Genomic DNA, 20,562 nt, shown 5'->3' on the forward strand with positions numbered 1-20,562 from the left:
GTGTGCTGGCACATGCCTGTAATCTCAGTACTTGGGAGGTTGAGACAGGAGGATCACAGCTTTGAGGCCAGTCTCAGCAGTTTAGCAAGACCCTGATTCCAAATAAAAAGGGCTGGAGGTGTAGATCAGATAGAAAGCCCCAGAGTAGTTTAATCCCCAGAAGAGAGAGAGAGGGAGAGGGAGAGGGAGGGGGAGGGGGAGAGGGAGGGGGGGAGAGAGAGAGAGAGAGAGAGAGAGAGAGAGAGAGAGAGAGAGAGAAACCGTATCAGAATTGTCAAACCCAGGAGTGTCCCGGCATCACTACTTTCAGGCCAAGTCAAAGATAGGCACTGCCTGAGGTCTTCCTTTCTCCGGGAGGACAGTCTCCTTCCTGGGGACAGAGCTACGGCACAACTGCGCCCAGCCTCAGTCACCTCTTAACAGGCATAACTAGTTGCAGCAGGGCGTCCCCCCGGCCTGGGCCCCCACATTCTTCAATGAGCTCCGGGGGTGGGTACTGGTTAGTTCCACCTGAAAGGAAATATTTTTAAAAATATATAATAAAACATAAAATCACATAAAACTTAATCAAATAAACATAATATAAAACATTACTCACAGAAAAATCAAGACACATAAAAGCAAACAAAGCACAAAATAAAGTAGAATTAAATATAAAAATAAGGGCCAACAGAACATCAAGATAAAAAATAAAAAACAATGAAGATGAAAAACCAAAGTGACATAAAGATTCAATGAAGTATGAAACAGATAAAAATAAATGTGAGTAAAAAATTAAAACATGAAATGCATCCTATTATATAAATAATATAATATCCCAACATAAAATATGACAAGATACAGTATAATAAAAAAATAAAGAGTTGAGGAAGTTATTCCCTCAGCCCTTTTCTCTCTCGAAGAATCACTAAGCCATAAGCCAGCTAATGTACGTCGTTGAGGCTGTCCTCGAACCTGCAATCTGCTGTCTCAGCCTCTCAAGTATCATGCCCAGCTCCACTGTAGTACTGCTAAGACATCCACCAGACTCCCTTTATTCCTTAGTAATGAAGGAACGTCGTTCCCCGGAGGCCCCCAAGTGGGACATCACACCCACTTATTAACCAAAAACCTCACCAAGCATGGTGGCCCACACCTATAATCCCAGTACTCGGGAGGCTAAGACAGAAGGATTGCAGGTTTGAGGCCAGCCTCAGCAACCTAGCAAGACTCAGCAACTTCACAAGACCCTGTTTCAAAATTTAACAAAAAAATTAAAAAGGGCTAGGTTGTAGTCAGAGGTAGGATGCCCTGGGATTCCATTCCCAGTACCAATAAATAAACAAACAAAAATCCCAGGTCTCCCAGAAAGGAGGCCAAGGGGCCCCTGTGTTCAGTGAAGGCCCACCCACTGAAGCCAGGCAAACACCTAGAAATGTGACCAAGAATTCTTGGCATGCCCCACACACAGGTGGCGATACCAGAGGCTTCTACCTGGCCAAATGCCCTGCCTGGAAGTCCCTCTCCCACCCCACCTGGGGTACCCAGTGCTGGGGGACGCTCACTTTTTAGGAGGTTCAGGAAGGCCCGTGTGAATCTCCTGGCGTAGGCTACCTCTGGCTCCGAGACCCCGGCCAGGAACAGCAGGTGCTGCTCGGAGGGGGCGCTGGCCACGCCGGCCAGCTCGGCCAGCTCCCGGGCCCCCACGCCTGGGCCCATGGCCAGCACCAACAGGACGACGCCTTTGCACTTGGCCTCCTGAGCCAGAGTCCTCAGCTGCTCCCTGTCCCAGCCGCGGGTCTCGCTGGCCACGATGGCAAAGAGAACTTGCGCCCTCCGCGGCAGCGGGGCCCCCAGGAGCACCTTGGCCAGCGCCCACTGCAGCGCGTGGCCCAGGGCGGGGGCTCCCTGCGGCGGGCGGCCCGCTGCCTCCCGGACCTTCTCCCGCATCTGTGCCCGGTGGGCACAGGAGGTCAGCCCGAAGCCCTCCCACACGGGGGATCCGCCCAGGCCGGGCCAGAAGCCGGGGGTCGTGTGTGTCACCAGGGCCACGCGCGCCCCGCGGCGGGATGTGCTGGGCTGCGTCGCCACGTCCAGGTCGTCAAGCACAGCGTCCACCAGGCGCAGAGCCCCGCGGTAGACATCAGCGGCGACATCCTGGGAGCCGTCCACCAGGAACACCAGGTCCACATCCCCGGCCTGGGCGCCCGGCCCGCCCGGCCCGCACTCCAGGGCCGGCTGGCACTTGTCTGAGAAGAAAGTGCAGGGAGAGGCCGGAGTTAAACCACACATTTTCCCCCACACAAAACACAGTTGCGGGCCCTCAGCGAGGGCACCTGTTGCCGGGCGCTGTTGGCCAGGCTCTGGGTGGCACAGCCACCTCATGGGTGCTGTAAGGGATTGTGTTCATGGTTCAGAAGAAAGAATTGAGGCTGCTGGCACTTTTTTAGTGCAGTACTGGGGATGTGTGGGAACTCAGGGGCATTCTGCCTCTGAGCTACACCCCCAGCCCTATTTTTTAAGTGTTTTTTGTTTTTGTTTTTGTTTTTGTTTTTTTTGAAACAGGGTCTCACTGAGTTCAAAGGGGCTCACGAAGTAGCTGAGGCTGACCACAAGCCTGGATCCTCCTGCCTCCGGCTCCCGAATGCTAGGATTGCAAGCGCACGCCACCCCCCCCCCAGCTTGCACGCACATTTCAGGTTTTCAACCACTAAGCCATATGGCTTCCCCATCTCTGTGTCCACAGATGGCAATCCTCTTTTCCCCTGCCAAAAAATAAAAGAATTATAGATGAATTGCTTATACATCAACAGTAATGGCACTGTTTGGGGAACCACCCAAAAACATTCATTGCTAGAGTTAGAGCAGCCTTAGCCACCAACCATATGAGATTGCCATTTTTATAGGTTAAAAAATTGAATATTAGCAATTTGAAATGACAGCCTAAGCTGAGGAGGGAGGTGCACACTTGTAATCCCAGTACTTGGGAAGCTAAGACAGGAGGAGAGCAGGTTCCCAGACAGCCTCTGCAACTTGCGGAGACCTTGTTTCAAAATAAAATAGGGCTGGAGCAGAAGGCTGTCACTTGGAGGTAGAGTGCCCCTGAGTCCGATCCCAGGGGTCAAAAGGTCGGGAGGGGGGTAGAGAAAAGGAAGGAAGGAAGGAAAGAAGGAAGGAAGGGAGGGAGAGAGAGGGAGAAAAAGAAGAAATAGAAGAAAGAAGGGAGGGAGGGAGGGAGGGAGGGAGGGAGGGAGGGAGGGAGGGAAAGAACCACCTAACAGATCAGAGATTTCTCCAGCGGGTGTCAATGTGGGATTTTTCTCTTGTCTGATCTAGATTCTCAGGCCCTATTTACACCTAGTCTCTGGCTTGATAGGGCCGAGATGAGCTCAGAGTTTGTAACTGAAATGCCCCTTGGGTGCTCTGACCAACGGTGTTGTTGGGGACCCACTGAAGGGGTGAGCCTTTATTGAGGACTGGCAGGTGGCAGGCATTCTTGGCCTGGGGCTGTAGTCCCTCAAGGGGCAAGGGGCCTGTAAACCAGAATGGGGGGAAATTATGCCTGTATTTTTACTACCTCTATTGGACTGAAATGTAGCGTTTTCTTTTATTATACATGAAGTAACAAACCACTATCTAACTAGTGACTCAGATCCAATAAAGTCAGACAGTCCCACAGCATGCTGCAGTCGTTGCGAAAGTTCTTTATTGTCTAAACTCATCACTTCTTTGAAATAGTAGTTATTAGAACATCTGCTAGATAGTGTCACTTGATACGCTAATAAAAAAAAAAAAAACCACAGGAGCTGCGTGTAGTGATGCCTGCCTATGATCCTAGGGTCTGGAAGGCTGAGGCAGGAGGATCACAAGTTCGAGGCTGGCCTGGGCAACTTAGCAAGATCCTGTCTCTAAATAAATAAATAAAAAGAGCTAGAGGATATAGCTCAGAAAAGAAGGATCACATGAATGGGCACATGATGGAATCATATTCAGCCATATAAAAGCAGGAAATCCCATCATCTTGTGGCAACGTGGATGAACCTAGAGGACGTTACTCTAAGTGGAATAAGCCGGGCACCGAAAGACAGAGACCACCTGAAAGTGAACCAGAGTGCCTGGTTCCACCTGGGTCTATCCCTCATGCATCATATCACCTTGGGGAAAGTACGTTGTTTCTCCAGAGCCTCCGTCGGTGCTGATGGGAGCTCTGTATATGTGGGCATCGCTGGCTTCCAGCAGGATGGTGGTGGCGTGTGGGAGGCCCCACAGAGACCGAGGACCGGGAGAGAATGAGCAGCTAGCCCGTAGCCCACTGCTGGCCAATGGGGGCTCCAGACCTAGGGCCCAGGCCCCTGGACTCTTAGTTCAGTGGTCCCCTCAGCACACCAAGGTGCCTGTGTGGCAGGAACCTCGGGCCCTGCCATCCACGGGGCCTTGAAGGATAGCCCTGACTAGACTAGGGCTGAGACAATGGGACGGGGGCACTGGAGGACATCTGCCCCATCAAAAGTGGCCAGGCCCCCGCCAGGCCTGCTGTCTGTGGCTACACAGGAATGCAATCGTTGTGCCTCTCAAGACAACTCTGACTTCCTAAGAAAAACTGAAAGTCCAGGCCCAAGAAGAAAGTTCCAGATTTTAAATCCCTGTACGTGGCAAGCCAGTACACAGCTGCAGTGCAGATCTGGCCCGTGGCCACCAGCTAAATCAGCCTGTTCTAAATGCACCAGTCTGATCGGAGTGCCCTGGCTTACCGTGGCAGAGAGTACAGCGGGCCACGTGCTCCGCGTCCTGCTGGCGCTCAGCCTCCCACGTAAACAGGTGACATCTGTTGGTCCCATCCATCTAGTCCAAACACACACGCAAGGACTTTGTCATTAGCTGCATTAAATTTCCGGTCATGTTCTTCATTCTTCACTTTTCCAATTCAAATGAGAAAAACAACATTTTTAAAGTATAGATGAATATATAAATCTAAATAGAGATCGCATGTTGCAACTGTGCTTAGTCATTTGGTGCCCTGGTTCTAACCTGCAGGTGGAGCTGTGTGTGAAACTTAGCCGATATTGTGCCAGGACAGGGGTAACGACAGGAGGGTTCAATCGTTTAAAAACTCCGTGAAGCCGGGCATAGTGGCTCACGCTTGTAATCCCAGTATTTGGGAGGCTGAGGCAGGAGGATCGTGGTTCACAGACAGCCTCAGGTACTACTTAGTGAGGCCCTTTGCAACTTGGTGAAAATGTATTTCAAAATGAAGAATAAGAAAAATAGGGCTGGAGGTGTAGCTCGGAGGTGGAATGCCCCTGGGTTCCACCCTCAGTAGCGCAAAAAATAAAAAATAATAAAATAAAATCTCCATGAATCCATGAATCTTTGTTAACGATTCACAGTACCCAGAAGGCAGAGTGGTAGAAGTCATCAGCACAGAAGTGGTCACATACCATTAGAATGGAAAGAGGTAGGAACTATAGAAGAAGCCTCTCTAGAATATTCCAGGTACTCAGAGCTGGGAGGTAATATAATCAGAAGGCAAGAGTGAGGAGGGTCACAGCGAATGTCTCTTTTAGCCTTTGCAGTTACGACTAGTTAAATACCAAGGAACAAGGCTTAAAAGCAAAACATTAATAATAACAATAACAGATCCATCAAGGTCCTTGAGGCAGCTGGTTAGGTGAGCAGCAAACCCATCGTCCTTCTCTTAGCAGACTCCATTCCCCACCTCCCTGCGCTTAGTCGGTATGTATGGCTGGGGTCTGGCAATGGGATGCAGGTGGAGTTGATGTATGTCATTTCCAGTGTGTCCATGTGCTGCCAACATCTGCCAGGCAGATGTTGAGGATCCAGGAGATGCTTTTGAGGCCCTAGCCTATAATGAGGCAGCTGATGGAAGAATCCCATGTCCCCTGACATGGCGGCACGTAGCCAAACATGCCCCTGCCCACACACATATACATAAGGGTCACGCCCACTCGTGCGGATGGCGGGATAAACCATTACGGTGTTAGATAAATGGTTTCACACTGAGTTAACCTGCCTCGGCCAAAACAGCTTGTACGACCTCCACCTCATGGCGACCAGAGATGCTTTCCCGTTCTTTGTTAGGACTTGAGGTGCGGTTTGCAAAGAGGTGGCTGTGTGTAAACTTCGTTGTGTGCGTCTCTTTATCTGTTCTCTGTCCAGGTCCGCGGTTACGACCATCTCTACCAGCCTCTTGTTGGGGACCAGGCATCACCTTTTCTACAGAGTGGCTAAAAGCATAGAATGTTTTCATTCCTTGTTCTGTGTGTTGAAACACGACCACTTCAACTCAAGTTGAACAGCCGCAGAACTTGCGCTTTTTGAAAAACTTTTCTTAGAGCCGGGCGTGGTGGGCACGCTTGTAATCCCCACGCTTGGGAGGCTGAGACAGGAGAATCGCACAGGTTTGAAGCCAGCCTCAGCTACTTAGTGAGGCTCTCAGCAACTTAGCGAGACCCTGTTTCCAAATAAAATGTAAAATAGGTCTGGGAGTATAGCTCAGAGGTAGAAAGCCCCTGGGTTCCAGTACCACCAAAAAATAAAAAATAAATAAATAAAAACTCTTAGGAACAATAACGGTATAACCATGCTTAACATTTGTTCATTGTTCTTCCAGAAAAAAAAAGTATAGGCATAAGTGTACACATACACACACACACACACACACACACACACACACACACACACAATAGAAATCCACAGCAAAAATGATTCAGTGTACATCTTCACCAAGTTGTTATTAATAGCCAACTAATTACTGTGACTTTGGACTTGGCTGCACAGAGCTTGCCACTGATAAGGGAGACAAGATATTTCCCGAGAAGGCTCAAACAGAGAAATAGTATGGGAGGGAATTCCAGGATACGCAGAGAAAAAAAATAGCCCTTGAGTCCTACTTCAAACTCCCACCAGCATTAGAGAAGAAAATCTCAAGAATAGGACACCTTAAGAAACAACCAGGGAGGCTGCCTGAGGCCCAAAGATGTGCCATTGTTTGAGTCAGCAACACAGCAAATTGTACAACCAACTTCATGCCGAAATGTCCAGCTGTGGTTTGCTGAGCCCGGCTGCATGCTAAAGACCAGAGCGGACGGAGGGGAGAGGATATGGCCTAGGGGTTTGCATTGACATCCTCTTTTCTTTAAGAGAAAGACATTTTCTCAGAGTATAAGAAGAAACTTCAGCCCCCAAGTTAAAGAACTCCCCGCGAGTGCTGCCCTGGAGAGCCCCCCAGGGGTGGATGCAATGTTTCAGCTGTTGGAGTGAGCTGCCAGGGGCCAGGGACCGCGTTCATTTCTGGGACTGAGTTGGGGGAGGCTCTTGGCTTGCAAAGATGAGGGGAGGAAGCAAGCGCAGGGAGGAGAATTGACCTTGGACAGAGGAAGGGCAAACGAGACCCTGTGGAGTCAGAAACTGTCCAGCACCCAAGTTGAAGTACAGGCTTGGGAAATGAGGAGAGGAGGCAGCCACCTCTTCCTGGATTCCCCAGCACACTTGAGGGATCAGCACTGGGCTGAGGGTGTTGGTGGGAACCAGTCACTCAGGGATGCTAGTTCCAGGACTACGTGGCCTAAAACAACTCACTTCCACCGGGCGTGGTGGGCACGCTTGTAATCCCAGCATTCGGGAGGCTGAGACAGGAGGATCGTGGTTCACGGACAGCCTCAGCTACTGAGTGAGGCCTTTGCAACTCAGTGAGACTCTGTTTCAAAAGAAGGAATAAAAAATAGGGCTGGAGGTGTTGCTCAGAGGTAGAATGCCCCTGGGTTCCATCCCCAGTACCGCAAAAAAAAAAAAAAATTAATAAATAAAAATTTAAAAAAAAACCTCACTTCCTTTCTGACCTCTAGTCACCTTATCTGGAAAATGCAGACTGTCATTATTATTTTTTTTTTTTTTTTGCAGTGCTGGGGCTGGAGCCCAGGGGCATTCTACCCTCCGAGCTATATCCCCAGCCCTATTTTTATTCCTTATGTTGAAGCAGGGTCTCACTGAGTTGCAGAGGGCCTCACTAAGTAGCTGAGGCTGTCCATGAACCACGATCCTCCTGTCTCAGCCTCCTGAATGCTGGGATGACAAGCGTGCCCACCACGCCCGGCTCAGACTGTTACTATTTATTAACTTTGAAGGTGGTTATGAGATTAAACCAGCAGTTCTCAGGCATGAGGGCATCCAGGGCTCTTGGCATAAATGTAAATTCTGATTGGTTAGATCCCAGGCAGACTGGGAATTTAACCTTTCTCATATTGTCTGTGAGGCTACTCTGGCTGGTCCATAGACCACCATTTGAAGGGTGAGGGGTTAAGAAAGAGGCATGGAAAGCAGGTAAGATGGTGGCTGGAAATTCGTAAGTGCTCAAGAAAGAGAAGCCAGTTGATTTGATACATACTTTCTGGGCAAAGGGCACCCTTAAAGATTTCAGATGGTGACAGAGTGAACTATGTTAAGTAGACTCATACAACGCGTCAGGTGTCCTTGTAGGTACCGTCTCATAACCCTCATAACAAATCTATGAGTTTATACCTATTTTACAGGGAAGTAAATTGAGACCCTGGGGCCAAATGGCATGCTCATATTCACAGGGACGCAGCCAGGGGTTGAAGTCTCATTGCCAACTTCCTTCCCCAGGTCCCTGATCCTGCCGGAGAAGATTAAGGATCAAATGGAGACCACAGTGGCCAGATACATCAGTGCTAGCTTCTCCTTCTTTCAGAAAATAATCTTTCTGCAAGCTCTCTGAATTCTGAAATTATACCAAAAATTTTAAAATTATCCCAGAAGTTTTCTTTGGCCTTCCTTTTAACATTTGCATCTTGTAGCTTTTTTTCAGCTTTAGAGCTGATTTATTTTTGCTCTCCCAGGACAGCCGCATTCCATTCCTTAGAGTTGTCAAGAGCAACACACAAGAATAAAAATAGGTCCAGTTCCTAGACCTATCTCATAGTGTTATTGTAAAAATATGATGTGTTAACACAGCAAAAGAACAAAATAAAATTCTCGTCTCTTTTTATTTCCTCCTTTTGACTTTTGAATTCCAAATCTCATTACTTGTGGGAATTCCAGACCATGAACAGTTATCTAAACTTTTCTTAGTTTCACTGTCTGAAAAATAGGCTCAGAACACTACTTCTCCCCCTGGGTCATTGTGAGGATGAAATGAATCAATAAAGTCAGAACCGCTCCTGGATCAATTAAGGTGAGCTATTTTGCTACGCACTGTTTCAAGGGAACTGAACATTTTGGAAAGAAAAATGAAATTGGAAACCTAGAAGGTTTTTCACTTTAAAAAAATGAATCCTATGAAGACTTGAGTGCTTACATGCCAATTAGACAGTTGTTAACAATGGAGTTGGGCACAGAAAGTCCACAAACAAAAATGGAACGTTATGCCCTTTTTTTCTAATTCTATTTTGCTTCACAGCACATCTTAAATGTGATAGGTCAGGTCCCCTCTCCCTACATGACCCCTTGGTGGGGACAGTAGGCGGAACCCTGAAAGCCAGAAGCGTAGATATCGTAAGACTTCAGGTGTCACGAGACTCCAAACATCACGAGAGAGACTCCAGAGGTCACAAGATTACAGATGTCCTGAGAGAATCTACATGCCTATAAAACACCTGTGCGTCCGCTCTGCCATGTGACTCAGCCGGCCAATTGGGACTGCGCGTGACTCTCCAGACGCGTGGCTCATTGGTCCCTTCCCCCACGGCCTGCTGACTCCCCAACGGTGCCAGGTCCAAATAAAGCAGCAGCTTTCGACAACCTGGCTGGTATTTTACCTTCTTCGCAACTCCCTAGCTCTATTTTCAACATTTCAAAATGCAGTTTTCTCATTTCATAAAAGTTGTCTAATGAAAAATAAATAAATAAATGGAATGGAATTTTACACAGGGCTGGGACAACTAACCAGATGGCTTTAAAAAATGCTTCTCAATAGGCATCGCCAACCCCAAGCATGTTTAAATGGACTAATTTGAGACATCTGTTTAGGAATCATTTCAAATTGAACCACCATCATTTTCCCAGAAGCACATAGGTGTCATCCTAAAGGTTAAAATAACTTAGAAGTGAAAGACAGAAGCCCCACACATAGCCAGAGAGAGCCTTCAGGCAGGAATTCAGAAGAAAGCTCGCAAGACATTCCCCCTCTCTATTTATTTATTTATTTATTTATTTATTTATTTATTTATTTTTGCGGGTCTAGGGATGAAACCCAGAGGCATTCAACCTCCGAGCTACACCCCCTGACCTATATTTTATTCTTTATTTTGAAACAGGGTCTCACTGAGTTGCAGTGGGCCTAAGTAGCTGAGGCCAGCCATGAACTTGAGATCCTCCTGTCTTAGCCTCCCAAATACTAGATTTATAGGTGTGTACCCACCATGCCTGGCTAAACTACTAAATTTTAAAAACACAACAGTTGTGTTTTTAAATATCCTAGGGCAAGAAAACACCAGAAATGAAGAGATAGAAGTGATAGGCCTGACGCTCAGGTGCATTCTAACTGGCAACTTCTTCTCACAACCAATGCAACCTTTGACCAAGAGCCTGGAGCAACAGGAGGGCGAGAACGACCATCTGTTGTGGCTTGGATTTTAAATGTCCCCCAAGCTATTAAGCTACTGAGTGACGCGGCCATGTTCAGATGCAGGACCTGACTGCCAGGAAGAGTCCCTGAGGATGTGGCCAGAAACAGTGTTTTCTAGGCCTGGGCCACTGAAGCGCGCTCACGCTCTCCCTTTCTTTCTCTCTTGCTCTCACCCTTTCTCTCTGCCCCCACCATGATACCCTAAGGACTTGCAGCCCCAGCACCTGCTTGGAAACTGGCCTGGCATGGACTGGACTCTCCAGAACTGTGAGTAAATAAGATTCTTCCTCTAAGTTTCAGGCATTTGGGTCACTGTGATGAGTTAGAAGGCAACCAGAACAGATCCATGTCAGACCAAATACTGTCTGCCCCACATCCCCTCTCAGAGCAGCACCGGCGAGCGTGTGAGGGGACATAACTATATCAGGGGTATTGCTCTCCAAATTCTAGAAAGATGACTTCCTGAGAACTAGATGCCTTAAGAATCACATCTGGAAAGGAACCTAGATAACACCCAGTTGAACCTTCTCTCTGCAGTTGAGCTAAGCAAAATGAGACCAGACGGGTAAAGGGACTCTTCCAAAAGAACTTAATCACTCATGAAAGAACAGAGAAAAAGACTATTATCTCTGGTATAAGTTGTTATTTGTTTAAACCCTGCTTTTATTAATGCATTCAAGAAGTTACTGACAATGTCCCTGGCCCCCAATCCGGCCCCTGTCCAGACATCCTGCGAGGCGAAAGGGATGAAACAGTGAGCAAGAAACTTATTCTCCATATCTTCACTTTGTTTCTAAATCCAAGATATTTTTCTATCTTTTCCAGAAGTTTGCAAGCTGTCACAAGTTTATTGATTCCAAAAAGCATATTCACAGCTGTGTCAACAAAATCTCACCTATCACTTCTGCTGCACACACTCCATCTTCAGAGAAAATTAAATGATCTGGCGCAGCCAAATTCATTTTCTACTAAGTTGAACCATATGACTTTCCATTTCTTCGGGTCAAAGTGGTCAAACATTGGCAATGTCACGTGGTTCAACTTAACGTTCTGTCTCAGTTAACACTCTCTCTGCTGTAACCAGTGAGCCTGACAACGCACCCAGAGGAAGGAGGACTTGTTGGCTCACAGTTTTTGGAGCTTTCTGATTCAGTCCACGTTAGGCCAGGTCTGCAGAGCTCAGGGCATGGCGGTGCTAAGCAGAGAGAGGGAGAGAGCACAGCTCTGCTCAAGCGTTATGAAAGCCCAAGCAAGAGTGCAAACAGGCAAGGGGATTCAAAGACAAGAGCACGTTCCCCAAGACCAAACCCTCAGGCGCCCGCCTTCTCCAGCCGCACCCCAGCCGCCTAGGTGGCCACCCAGTAATCCATCCCAATGGGTTTATCCACTAACGACATGCCAGCCCTGCATCAACTCTGAACAGTAATACACGAGCTCTTCAGGTGAAATTCTCCGCCTAACCATAGCACATTCATAAGCAGCCTCTTCAGAAGAGAATCGCCCTTCATTTGAATAAATTGCCCCAGATATTCCACAAAAATGTGTGGGTTTGGGTTAGAAAAATAAATTTCAGAGAAGAGATAAATAAGTTGTGGTCTATACGTGTGCTGAAACACTGCATGAGAATAGCCGAGGGTAAACTGCCCACATATACAACACGCTTGAACAAGGAGAACAGATGTTATGCTGACTGAAAGAAGCCAGATACAACAAGTGCACGCGGTGTGAGTCCATATACATGAAGGTCTAGGACAAGTACAAATTACTTGACTGATAGAAGTCAGAAGGGTCATAGAAGTCAGAAGGGTCAAGTGTATAGGAAGGGCTGAGAAAATTTTATAGACTGCTGAAAGTTGTCTGTGTCTTAACCATATCTTGGCCACAGAAGAACAGACATATATAAAAATCCATCTGTTGGTACACGTAAGGTCCCTGTACGTTCCCCACTCCATTACCTGAACACTATGTTATATCCCATACGAACAAGGAAGAAAGTTACAGATGTGGCCTCAATGACAGAGTTTAGCGAAGTGGTTAAGCTCAAGCACAGAAGGCAGGTGATACCAGGCTGTCTAGGTATTTGACCTTCAGTGATGCCCTTAACTCTCGAAGTCTCAGTTTTAATATCCCTGGCATGGAGCCTCATGATAACACACAACCTTCAGGACATTAGTATGATAGTATCTCTGAAGGCATAGCATACAATCAGGGCTAATAAAAGGCCCATTGGTGCCAGGAGTGGCACGGCCAACAGGATCCAGACTGAGGCCCCTGGCTCCTGGCATACATAGCAATCCCTGAGGAACTTCCCCCAGAGAACCCTCATTCCTCCAGTGGTCCTTAATGGAGGAGTAGAAACCGGTCGTGAGCCCAATGACCCCTCTCCATCAGCAACCTCCCACCCCACATACCAGTAGGGCGACTGGAAGGCTGTGCCCCTCTGTGAAGGCGATGACCGCAGGGGTGATGTCCGCTGCACTGAGTTCCAGTGTGGCTGTGCTGATGGAAGCTGGATCAGAGGCCCTGCCTGCCTGGAAGAACACGGCCACCTTCCTCGTGAGGTGGCCAGTCCGCACGCGCTTGAACACATGTCTCGCCACAAACCTCATGGTGGCTCCCAGGTTCCTGCGGCCTGATGACGGTTCCAGGGGGATTTTCCTAACAGCCCGCAGAAGGGCGGGCTTCCCGGTGTAGTCTGAGAAACGAACTAGATAATTAGTTCTGACGTTGTAGGAAACAACGGCCACTCGGGCACCCGTTGGGCAGTTGCTCTGGCTAATGTCCAATTTCATCAACAGAGATAACAGAATGTCTCTCATCCGCTCAAAATCCAACTGGGAGACATCACTGGACGTGTCCAAGGCAAAGACCACATCAGTCGGAAACACTGGGCATCTGGTGACACCTGGACACGAAGAAGACACAGATTTATGATGGTCTGTGATGTCTCTGAACAGGCAGGAGTTAAGAGAATGAGGAAGAGCGCTTACCCATTGAACAGGCTGCGAGGGAAGTTGTTTTGGAGAAAAGAGAAGACACTGTTAGTTCATCCTGGCAGTGTATCTTTTACCTGTGTGCTTCAATATGAAAACCCTCTCCTCCGAGAAATTCAAGCAGGGCCCTCAGCCTCCTGCCTCCATATGGCAAGGACTCTACCTGCTCCCCAGAAACTGTTCACCCCTTTCTCTATAGTAATAGAAGCCAGCTCTCTGACTGGGCAAATGTCACCAGGAACAACGGCCACATTTTCCAGGAAGGGTTGGGGAGGACTGGGGCACCTTACCAAGGTGTGTGTAATAGCATAGGAAAAGCGGCCAAAGGACCTTTGAAGAAACACCCTTCTCCTTTCTTTGCTGGTAGAAATGATGGCTAACACTTGATAAACCACTTCGACAGGAGATAAGTTAAAGTTATCCTTAATCCATCATATACATGTCCATACCTATGAATAGAAATGTATAATTTTTTTCATTTCATTGTATAAAACTTAGAGCTTAGTATATGTCCTATGATGACGAGTCATTTTTCCTTAGTATATGATGACTTTTATCAATAAATTTTAGAGTGTTCTCGGCTACCCTACTGTACAGATATCCCATGAGTTCTTCAGCCACTACCTCTCTGTGATGAGCATACTGGCGCAAGTCCCTGTGCATATCCGTCCGGTCATAGCCCTACGTAAGACCCTACAACAGTGGATCTGCATAGGTATGGTCCGACTGCTCTTTAGAGCCATAGCTCCCACCAGCAATGTGTATTTTTATATATTTTCCAAATTTGGGCAAGCCTCTTTTCCTCTCACTTTTTAAATATTTCCAGTGGGAGAACCAAAGAGCACCTTGGGGCTTTAATTTGTATTCTTTGACTTCTGAGGTTGAACATCTTCCTAGCTGTATTGTTCATTTGTATTTATTTTTCTTTTTTGACTCCCCATTCACGTCCTTTGCTTATTTTCTATTTAAAATGTATTTTTTACATTTAGGTTCAGCCATCACAAAATATTCGTGTTGACAGAAAAAAAAAAAAACACCTGATGAAGCAGCCGCGGGTTTATTTGGACATGCTACAGAAAGGACCAGGTCCTCTGCCAGGAACTGTTTCGTGTTTGCTTTTGACTTCGTGGTGTTCCTAAGTGTCCAAGGGCTTTAACTCTTTAAATGGTCAACTCTTTTCCTCTGTGGTCAAGTTGATGGTATTGCTTTTTCTGATTTCAGAAAAATGGGCTCCAGAACCTCCCTGAACAGCAGCTGGATGGGCACAGGCAGAACACGGAAGGGTTGGAGCAAGACAGGCAGGGCGACTGTGGAGAAAACTGGGAGCTTCCAGACTCAGCGACCCACCCAGGCAGTGCCCTGTCCCCATTGCCAGGGAGTGGAGAAATGTGAGCTCTGCAGGGATACATTAACCCTCGTAAGTACATTTCAATCCGGGACCGTGAGAAAATATCACGTAAGAGTTGATCACTCATAAGTCCATTTTTAAAACATAAATGTAACTAAATCAAACACATTTTTTAAAGTGCCATCATCGATCCCACTGCTTAAATAGATGAGATAAAATTTTTAAAAAGCCCCTTTTGGCCTGTGTTGTGCCCCAAATGGACACGGGGATGTGAAGTTGCCGTCACAGCCCGTGGGACACAGGATTGTACAGTGGGATTTCTCTTCACGGTTGAGATGGCATTCATGTCCCTTGCTCATTTTCCATTTAAAATTTATTTTTTACATTTAGGCTTAGCCATCACAAAATATCTGTGTTTATACAAAAAGCTGATTGAGGAGCAGCAAGTTGATTTTATTTTGCGTGCCTTTCATGCCACTCTGTTTCTGAGACCACTTTGGAAAAAAGATTCCTTAGCCAAAGGGGAACCGAACCAAACATGTTAACTTATAAGAACTTTTCGTGATGGACAAGCCATCTCCCAAGCCCCACTCACTTCCTCAGGTGACTCAGGCCCGTTCTAGTTAGACATAAAATGTCCCCTAAAGAGCTCATGTATTAATGCCTGGAGCTGACGTAAGTGGATAGATCCACTGTACGGATTGACCTGGGTGGTGAGCCGGGTCGGCAGGGTGTGGCCGGAGGTGGGTCCCTGGGGTGCAGCCTTGGGGATTATATGAACGCTCCTCCTCCCCTGCTCTCTTGGCCCTGACCTCCATGCTGTGATCACAGCCCACGTGCTCTCCCCCTCCCCCGGTTCCTGCCCGCCATGCCCTGAGCCCACAGTCCCCAGCCTCACATGGACTGAACCCAAAGCCATAAGAAAATAAATCTTTTTTCCTCTAAGTTACGTGGTCAGTCTTTTAGATTATAACTGTAAAATTGCTGAACAGAAGAGGCCCCAATCCTCGATCCCTCCCCACTGCACACACTGGCTCCTGTTGAGCCTTTCCCAGATGACTTACGGCAGTTTTCTCGCACAAAATCAACGAGTTCACAAGGCTGTTAGGCAGATGGGGAAAGATGGAAAGAGGAAATAAGTATTTAATTTGAAGCATATTTCTCTTTACTCTTGTGACATAGAAATGTCATGAGGATGTTGTTAGTACATATCTGAAGCCTTTAATCTACAACAGAAAACCCCAGAATTGTTAGAGCAGATCAAACTAGCCAACAGTTTTATTCCTGGATCCAATGAATGTTTTCAAACATTTAAAAGATTTCATAAGCTAAACACGGTGGTGCATGCCTATAAGCCCCAGTACTTGGGAGGCTGAGATAGGAGGTTCACAGGTTTGAGGCCACGCTCAGCAATGTAGTGAGAACCTCAACAACTGAATACCCTGTTTAAAAAAAAAAATAGTGCTAGGAGTATGGCCAAAGATAAAACATTCCTGGTTTAATCCCCAGTACCAAAAAAAAATTTTTATATACAATATAGCGAAATAGGTACCTAAGGAAGAATATTCTTTTTTTTTTAATCTGCCTCACAAAGCAATGGAATGCAACCTGATTTTGAAATCAGAATCCGGAAATCTGATCAAAGAATATCAGGAAAAAGTTTTTAATGCTTGGAACTCTCTACTAGCAACTTCTGGAAAACAAAGCTCAGGCAGGTTCCCCCGCAGCGCCCGCGTCATCCTGCTTCTTTCTTTGATCTCCTGATCTCTGCTCTGTCTGCCCTTCACCCCACAGCCCATCACTTTTGGTCCTCTGTTGCCTTTATATCCCCCGCCCCCTGCCTGGTAGTTTTTAGACAGAAAAATCATTACTTGTTAGATTGTGCTCAGGTAGAGCCATGAGGCACAAAAGCCTGCACTAGACTGTGTACTGGTTTATGAACATTTCAGAAGCAATGTTTGAGCTTCACAGAAGGGTATGTTGTAAATAGGTAGTAGCCTCCGAGTCTTTCCTATTTTATCAACTAATATTAGTCAAACATATCCAGAGTCCTTGCTGGGTTTAAGTGCTGTCCTACTGGTTTTATTTGAGTCCATTATGACATTTCAGAGTAAAGTCTATACGCTCAAAGTACTAATAGAATTGTAAGAAGAGAAACTAAAGAATCTTTAAGATGAGTTGCTCTATGTTTTGTGAAACTGGAAAGTTTTGCGGTCTAAAAAAGCGAAGTTTAGAATTAAAAACCTTCACCTACCGTCATAGCTACCAAACCTTTAGGTCCCTTGATGCCCTGGAAAAAGGCAGAAAGTTGGGCTTAAAATGCAAGATTCTGGTCTCTAACACATTTTTCTCCAGAGTGAACAGGCGATACTGCCAAAGCTCACCCCACGTGTACCTGACACCTCGCTCCTGACCTTGGAATTCTATCTGGCCCCTTAAGGAAAGCCAGAGTGCCCAAGTGGGGTATCCCAGACCTCAGAGTCCAGGAAGCCTACGTAGGTAGGACATAGAGACTCTAGAGGACCAGATCACTCTGAAGGCAAGCCACAATTTGGGGTCAAACTCAGGAAAAGTTCACTGAAGACCCCAGGTCCATTCATAGACTGTGCTAAAGTAGATTTCAGCCCCTCCCCAGTCCCTTCTCTTGGGTTGTCCATCACCACCTTGTCTTTTCTCCAAGACTGAACAAGTCTTCCCTGGAAGCCTTCAGCGTATAGCTGCCTGGCTCCAGCCACTCTGGGGGCCCAGAGATCTTTGCTGTTCTTTAGACCCTACAAGGGAGGCATTTGTAACCTTGGGAGGTCACTATGATTATCTCAGTCTCTGTTTCCTCATCTGCAAAATGAGCAGGCATAGTCCTTCTCCCTCTGTGGTTTTTGATTCTCTGACTTCGCTGCACCTCTGGCGTCAGTCCTAAATGGCGGTGTGGCCACCGGGTTCAACCCATAGCTGAGCTTCCGTGCTGTTCATCCCCCCAGGACAAGGAGTGGGGCACAGCGAAGTCATAGTCTTTTCCTTCATACCAAAGGGGGTTTTATAAACATACGTGGGCTTATGACATTAGTAGTTAAGATTATATAAATGTGATGTTTTGTCAGAATTTCCTTCTGGCATTTTCGTGAGTATTACAGCTCATCTTATTTGCATTGATAAATCCATTCTCCGGTGAGTTTTATGTATATCGCCTTATGTATTTAGGCAGATGTATAAATCTCTAGCCACTCCAATATCTTGCCAACATTCAAGGAAAAAATAAATACACTGTGCAAGGATTCGAGGCTAATGTCTTCTAAAGCAGATATGTCCTATTCCCTAGATTCTCTTGTTCATCCCAAATGTTCATTTCTCCTTCAGAGATGCCTCTTATTGAATTTTTATTCATTTTACACAAAGATTGAAAATAAAGTGAAGATGGGGATACATTACCATTCTTCCTGGTGGGCCTTGGTCACCTGGTGCTCCAGCCAGTCCAGGAAAGCCAGCACTACCCTGAAAATGATCAAACCAAGGGAATGAGCTTCCATCTTGATTACAACTAGCAGACTCACTTTGAGCTGTGGAGCAGTCATATGCCTAGGGCTAAGGAGTCAGCTTTTGTCCAAGTAGTTTATGAACCGTGTCTATGGAAACTAGACAGAGAGGGAACCATCCAGCCTCCCTCCCCCACATTCCCAGCTGAGCCTTGCCCACGTGTGATACACACAGAAACAAACTCTTCAGGACAGCACCTTAAAAGATGACTTAATACATTATGATGTGAAACTATAATGCACCAATAAAAGCACAATAAAGATGGCTCAATACTCAGTTGAGTCCCAAGGTCATATCGTAAGAAGAATGCTTGGGGTCTCTGAATGGAGCACTGTACATCAGGAACAAGAACACAAAACCCACAGCACCTTCTGGACCTCAGGGTCTCAGGAAAGGGGCAAGGTGGCCCTAGGCTCCCCGCTCACATTTCAAGTATTTGAAATGACACCACCTTGTCTGGATTTAGTGGATGCTTTGTCTTTTTTCATTCAAAACTAGAAAGATAAGTTCGCTGATTAGGGCAACCTTAACCAGCAGTAAGCCAAGTTAGGCGTACATCAAGTTTTTCTTTATGTCAGTGCCAGTGGATGAAAAGGCCAACGACTGGGTGCATGGAAAATGGACATTCTGCCTTCTTCCTCTTTTCTGCACTGAACACTAGTTTATGTCTTTTTAAGATGACCCCTGCTCTCTAATATCCATCAGCTAAACACTGCCAAGGTGCTACTATCCACAGGGTTACTCTCTTCAAACAGTGTCAGCCATGATTGTGGCTCTTCAAGACTGGATCTATGGAACCTGAAGAATGGATTTTCACAACCACTGTGGATATCGGTATGGAGGGTCCTCAAAGAACTAGAAATGGAACCAGCATATGATCCAGTTACGCCGGTCCTTGGTGTCTTTCCCAAAGAATTAAAGTTAAAGTACTAAAGTGATACGGGCATACCCATGTTTATAGCAGCACAGTTTACAATAGCCAAATTAGAGAACCAACATTGGTGTCCACCAACAGGTGAGTAGATAAAAAGATATATGCACAATGGGATTTTACTTGGCCATAAAAAAGAACAAAACTATGTCATTTGCAGGAAAATAGATGGAACTTGAGAATGTGATGCCAAGTGAGATCGACCAGGCTCAGAAGGTCCAGGGTCGGATGTCTTCTCTCATTGGTAGGAGCTGGAGAGGAAATAAGAAACAAAGGGGACTTCAGGTAAAAGAGGAGCAAGACCAGTAGAATAGTGCAAGGGGATGCTGGGAGGGAGATGAGGAGGGGGAAAGGAAGACTGAGGAAGAGAACAGTGTAAGCAATGCGATGTCCAGATATGAAAGTATCAGCACCAATCTCACTACCATGTGCACAGAAGGAAGGGGAGAGGGAGGCGCGCAGAGGACAACACAACAAATGCTGTGTGCATGCGCTGTGATGGATAATTACGATGCACCGATAGAGTATAAAAATCATTGGAGCCGGGCGTGGTGGCGCACACTTGTCATCCCCACGCTTGGGAGCAGAGACAGGAGGATCGCGCAGGTTCGAAGCCAGCCTCGCTGGCTTCAGAGACCCTGCTTCCAAATAAAAAAGTATAAAATAGGTCTGGGAGTGTAGCCTAGAGGTAGAAGGGCCTCTAGGAACCCCAGTACCACCAAAAAAAAATCTTTGGAGTATTATAACTGTACATATTCATGAGATTCATAGTGGTTCGTTCATTTATACATATAACATTATTTGGTCTCTTTCCCAAAGGAAACCCATTTTTGATGGAAGACTCCATTAAGCAGAATTCTCAAAGTCCACCAAGATGGCAGCCGTGTTCTGGAGAATCCAGCCCTAAAATAGCTAAAAGAAGTTAAGGCTTGGAAAGTTAAGCCTAAAGAAACAACGGTGTTTGAGCTACAGCTAAAACAAGACCCTTCTAACTGATGCCTAGACTTCCTGAAGACAGAGGTGCCGCAGACTTGCTTTGCACAGGTCGGCAGTGCAGCGCTGAAACCCCCACCTCGCACTTTCTGTCGCTAGGGTTTGGCGAACCACGCCTGCCTTCCAAAGGTAAATGAGAGAGGACTGAAGTGGGGAGTGCGGGAGCCCAAGGGGAGCGCAGAAA

General features: G+C 46.7%; 1 protein-coding gene across 1 annotated transcript in view; it reads right to left on the minus strand.

Moving 5' to 3' along the window:
• Window positions 1-409: 409 nt before the first annotated feature.
• LOC308263639 (collagen alpha-4(VI) chain-like) overlaps window positions 410-20,562 on the minus strand; it is a gene marked incomplete at both ends in the record, with an annotated part of 92,593 nt that continues 72,440 nt past the window's right edge. The window contains 6 exons of the mRNA XM_080696624.1: window positions 410-510; window positions 1,545-2,228; window positions 4,731-4,821; window positions 12,994-13,487; window positions 17,174-17,213; window positions 18,350-18,412. Coding sequence (XP_080552750.1) covers window positions 410-510; window positions 1,545-2,228; window positions 4,731-4,821; window positions 12,994-13,487; window positions 17,174-17,213; window positions 18,350-18,412 — 1,473 coding nt within the window. The remainder of the gene's footprint in view (window positions 511-1,544; window positions 2,229-4,730; window positions 4,822-12,993; window positions 13,488-17,173; window positions 17,214-18,349; window positions 18,413-20,562) is intronic.

The sequence above is a fragment of the Muscardinus avellanarius genome (assembly GCF_963383645.1).
Source record: "Muscardinus avellanarius genome assembly, chromosome: 5".
NCBI classification, from domain to species: Eukaryota; Metazoa; Chordata; class Mammalia; order Rodentia; family Gliridae; genus Muscardinus; species Muscardinus avellanarius.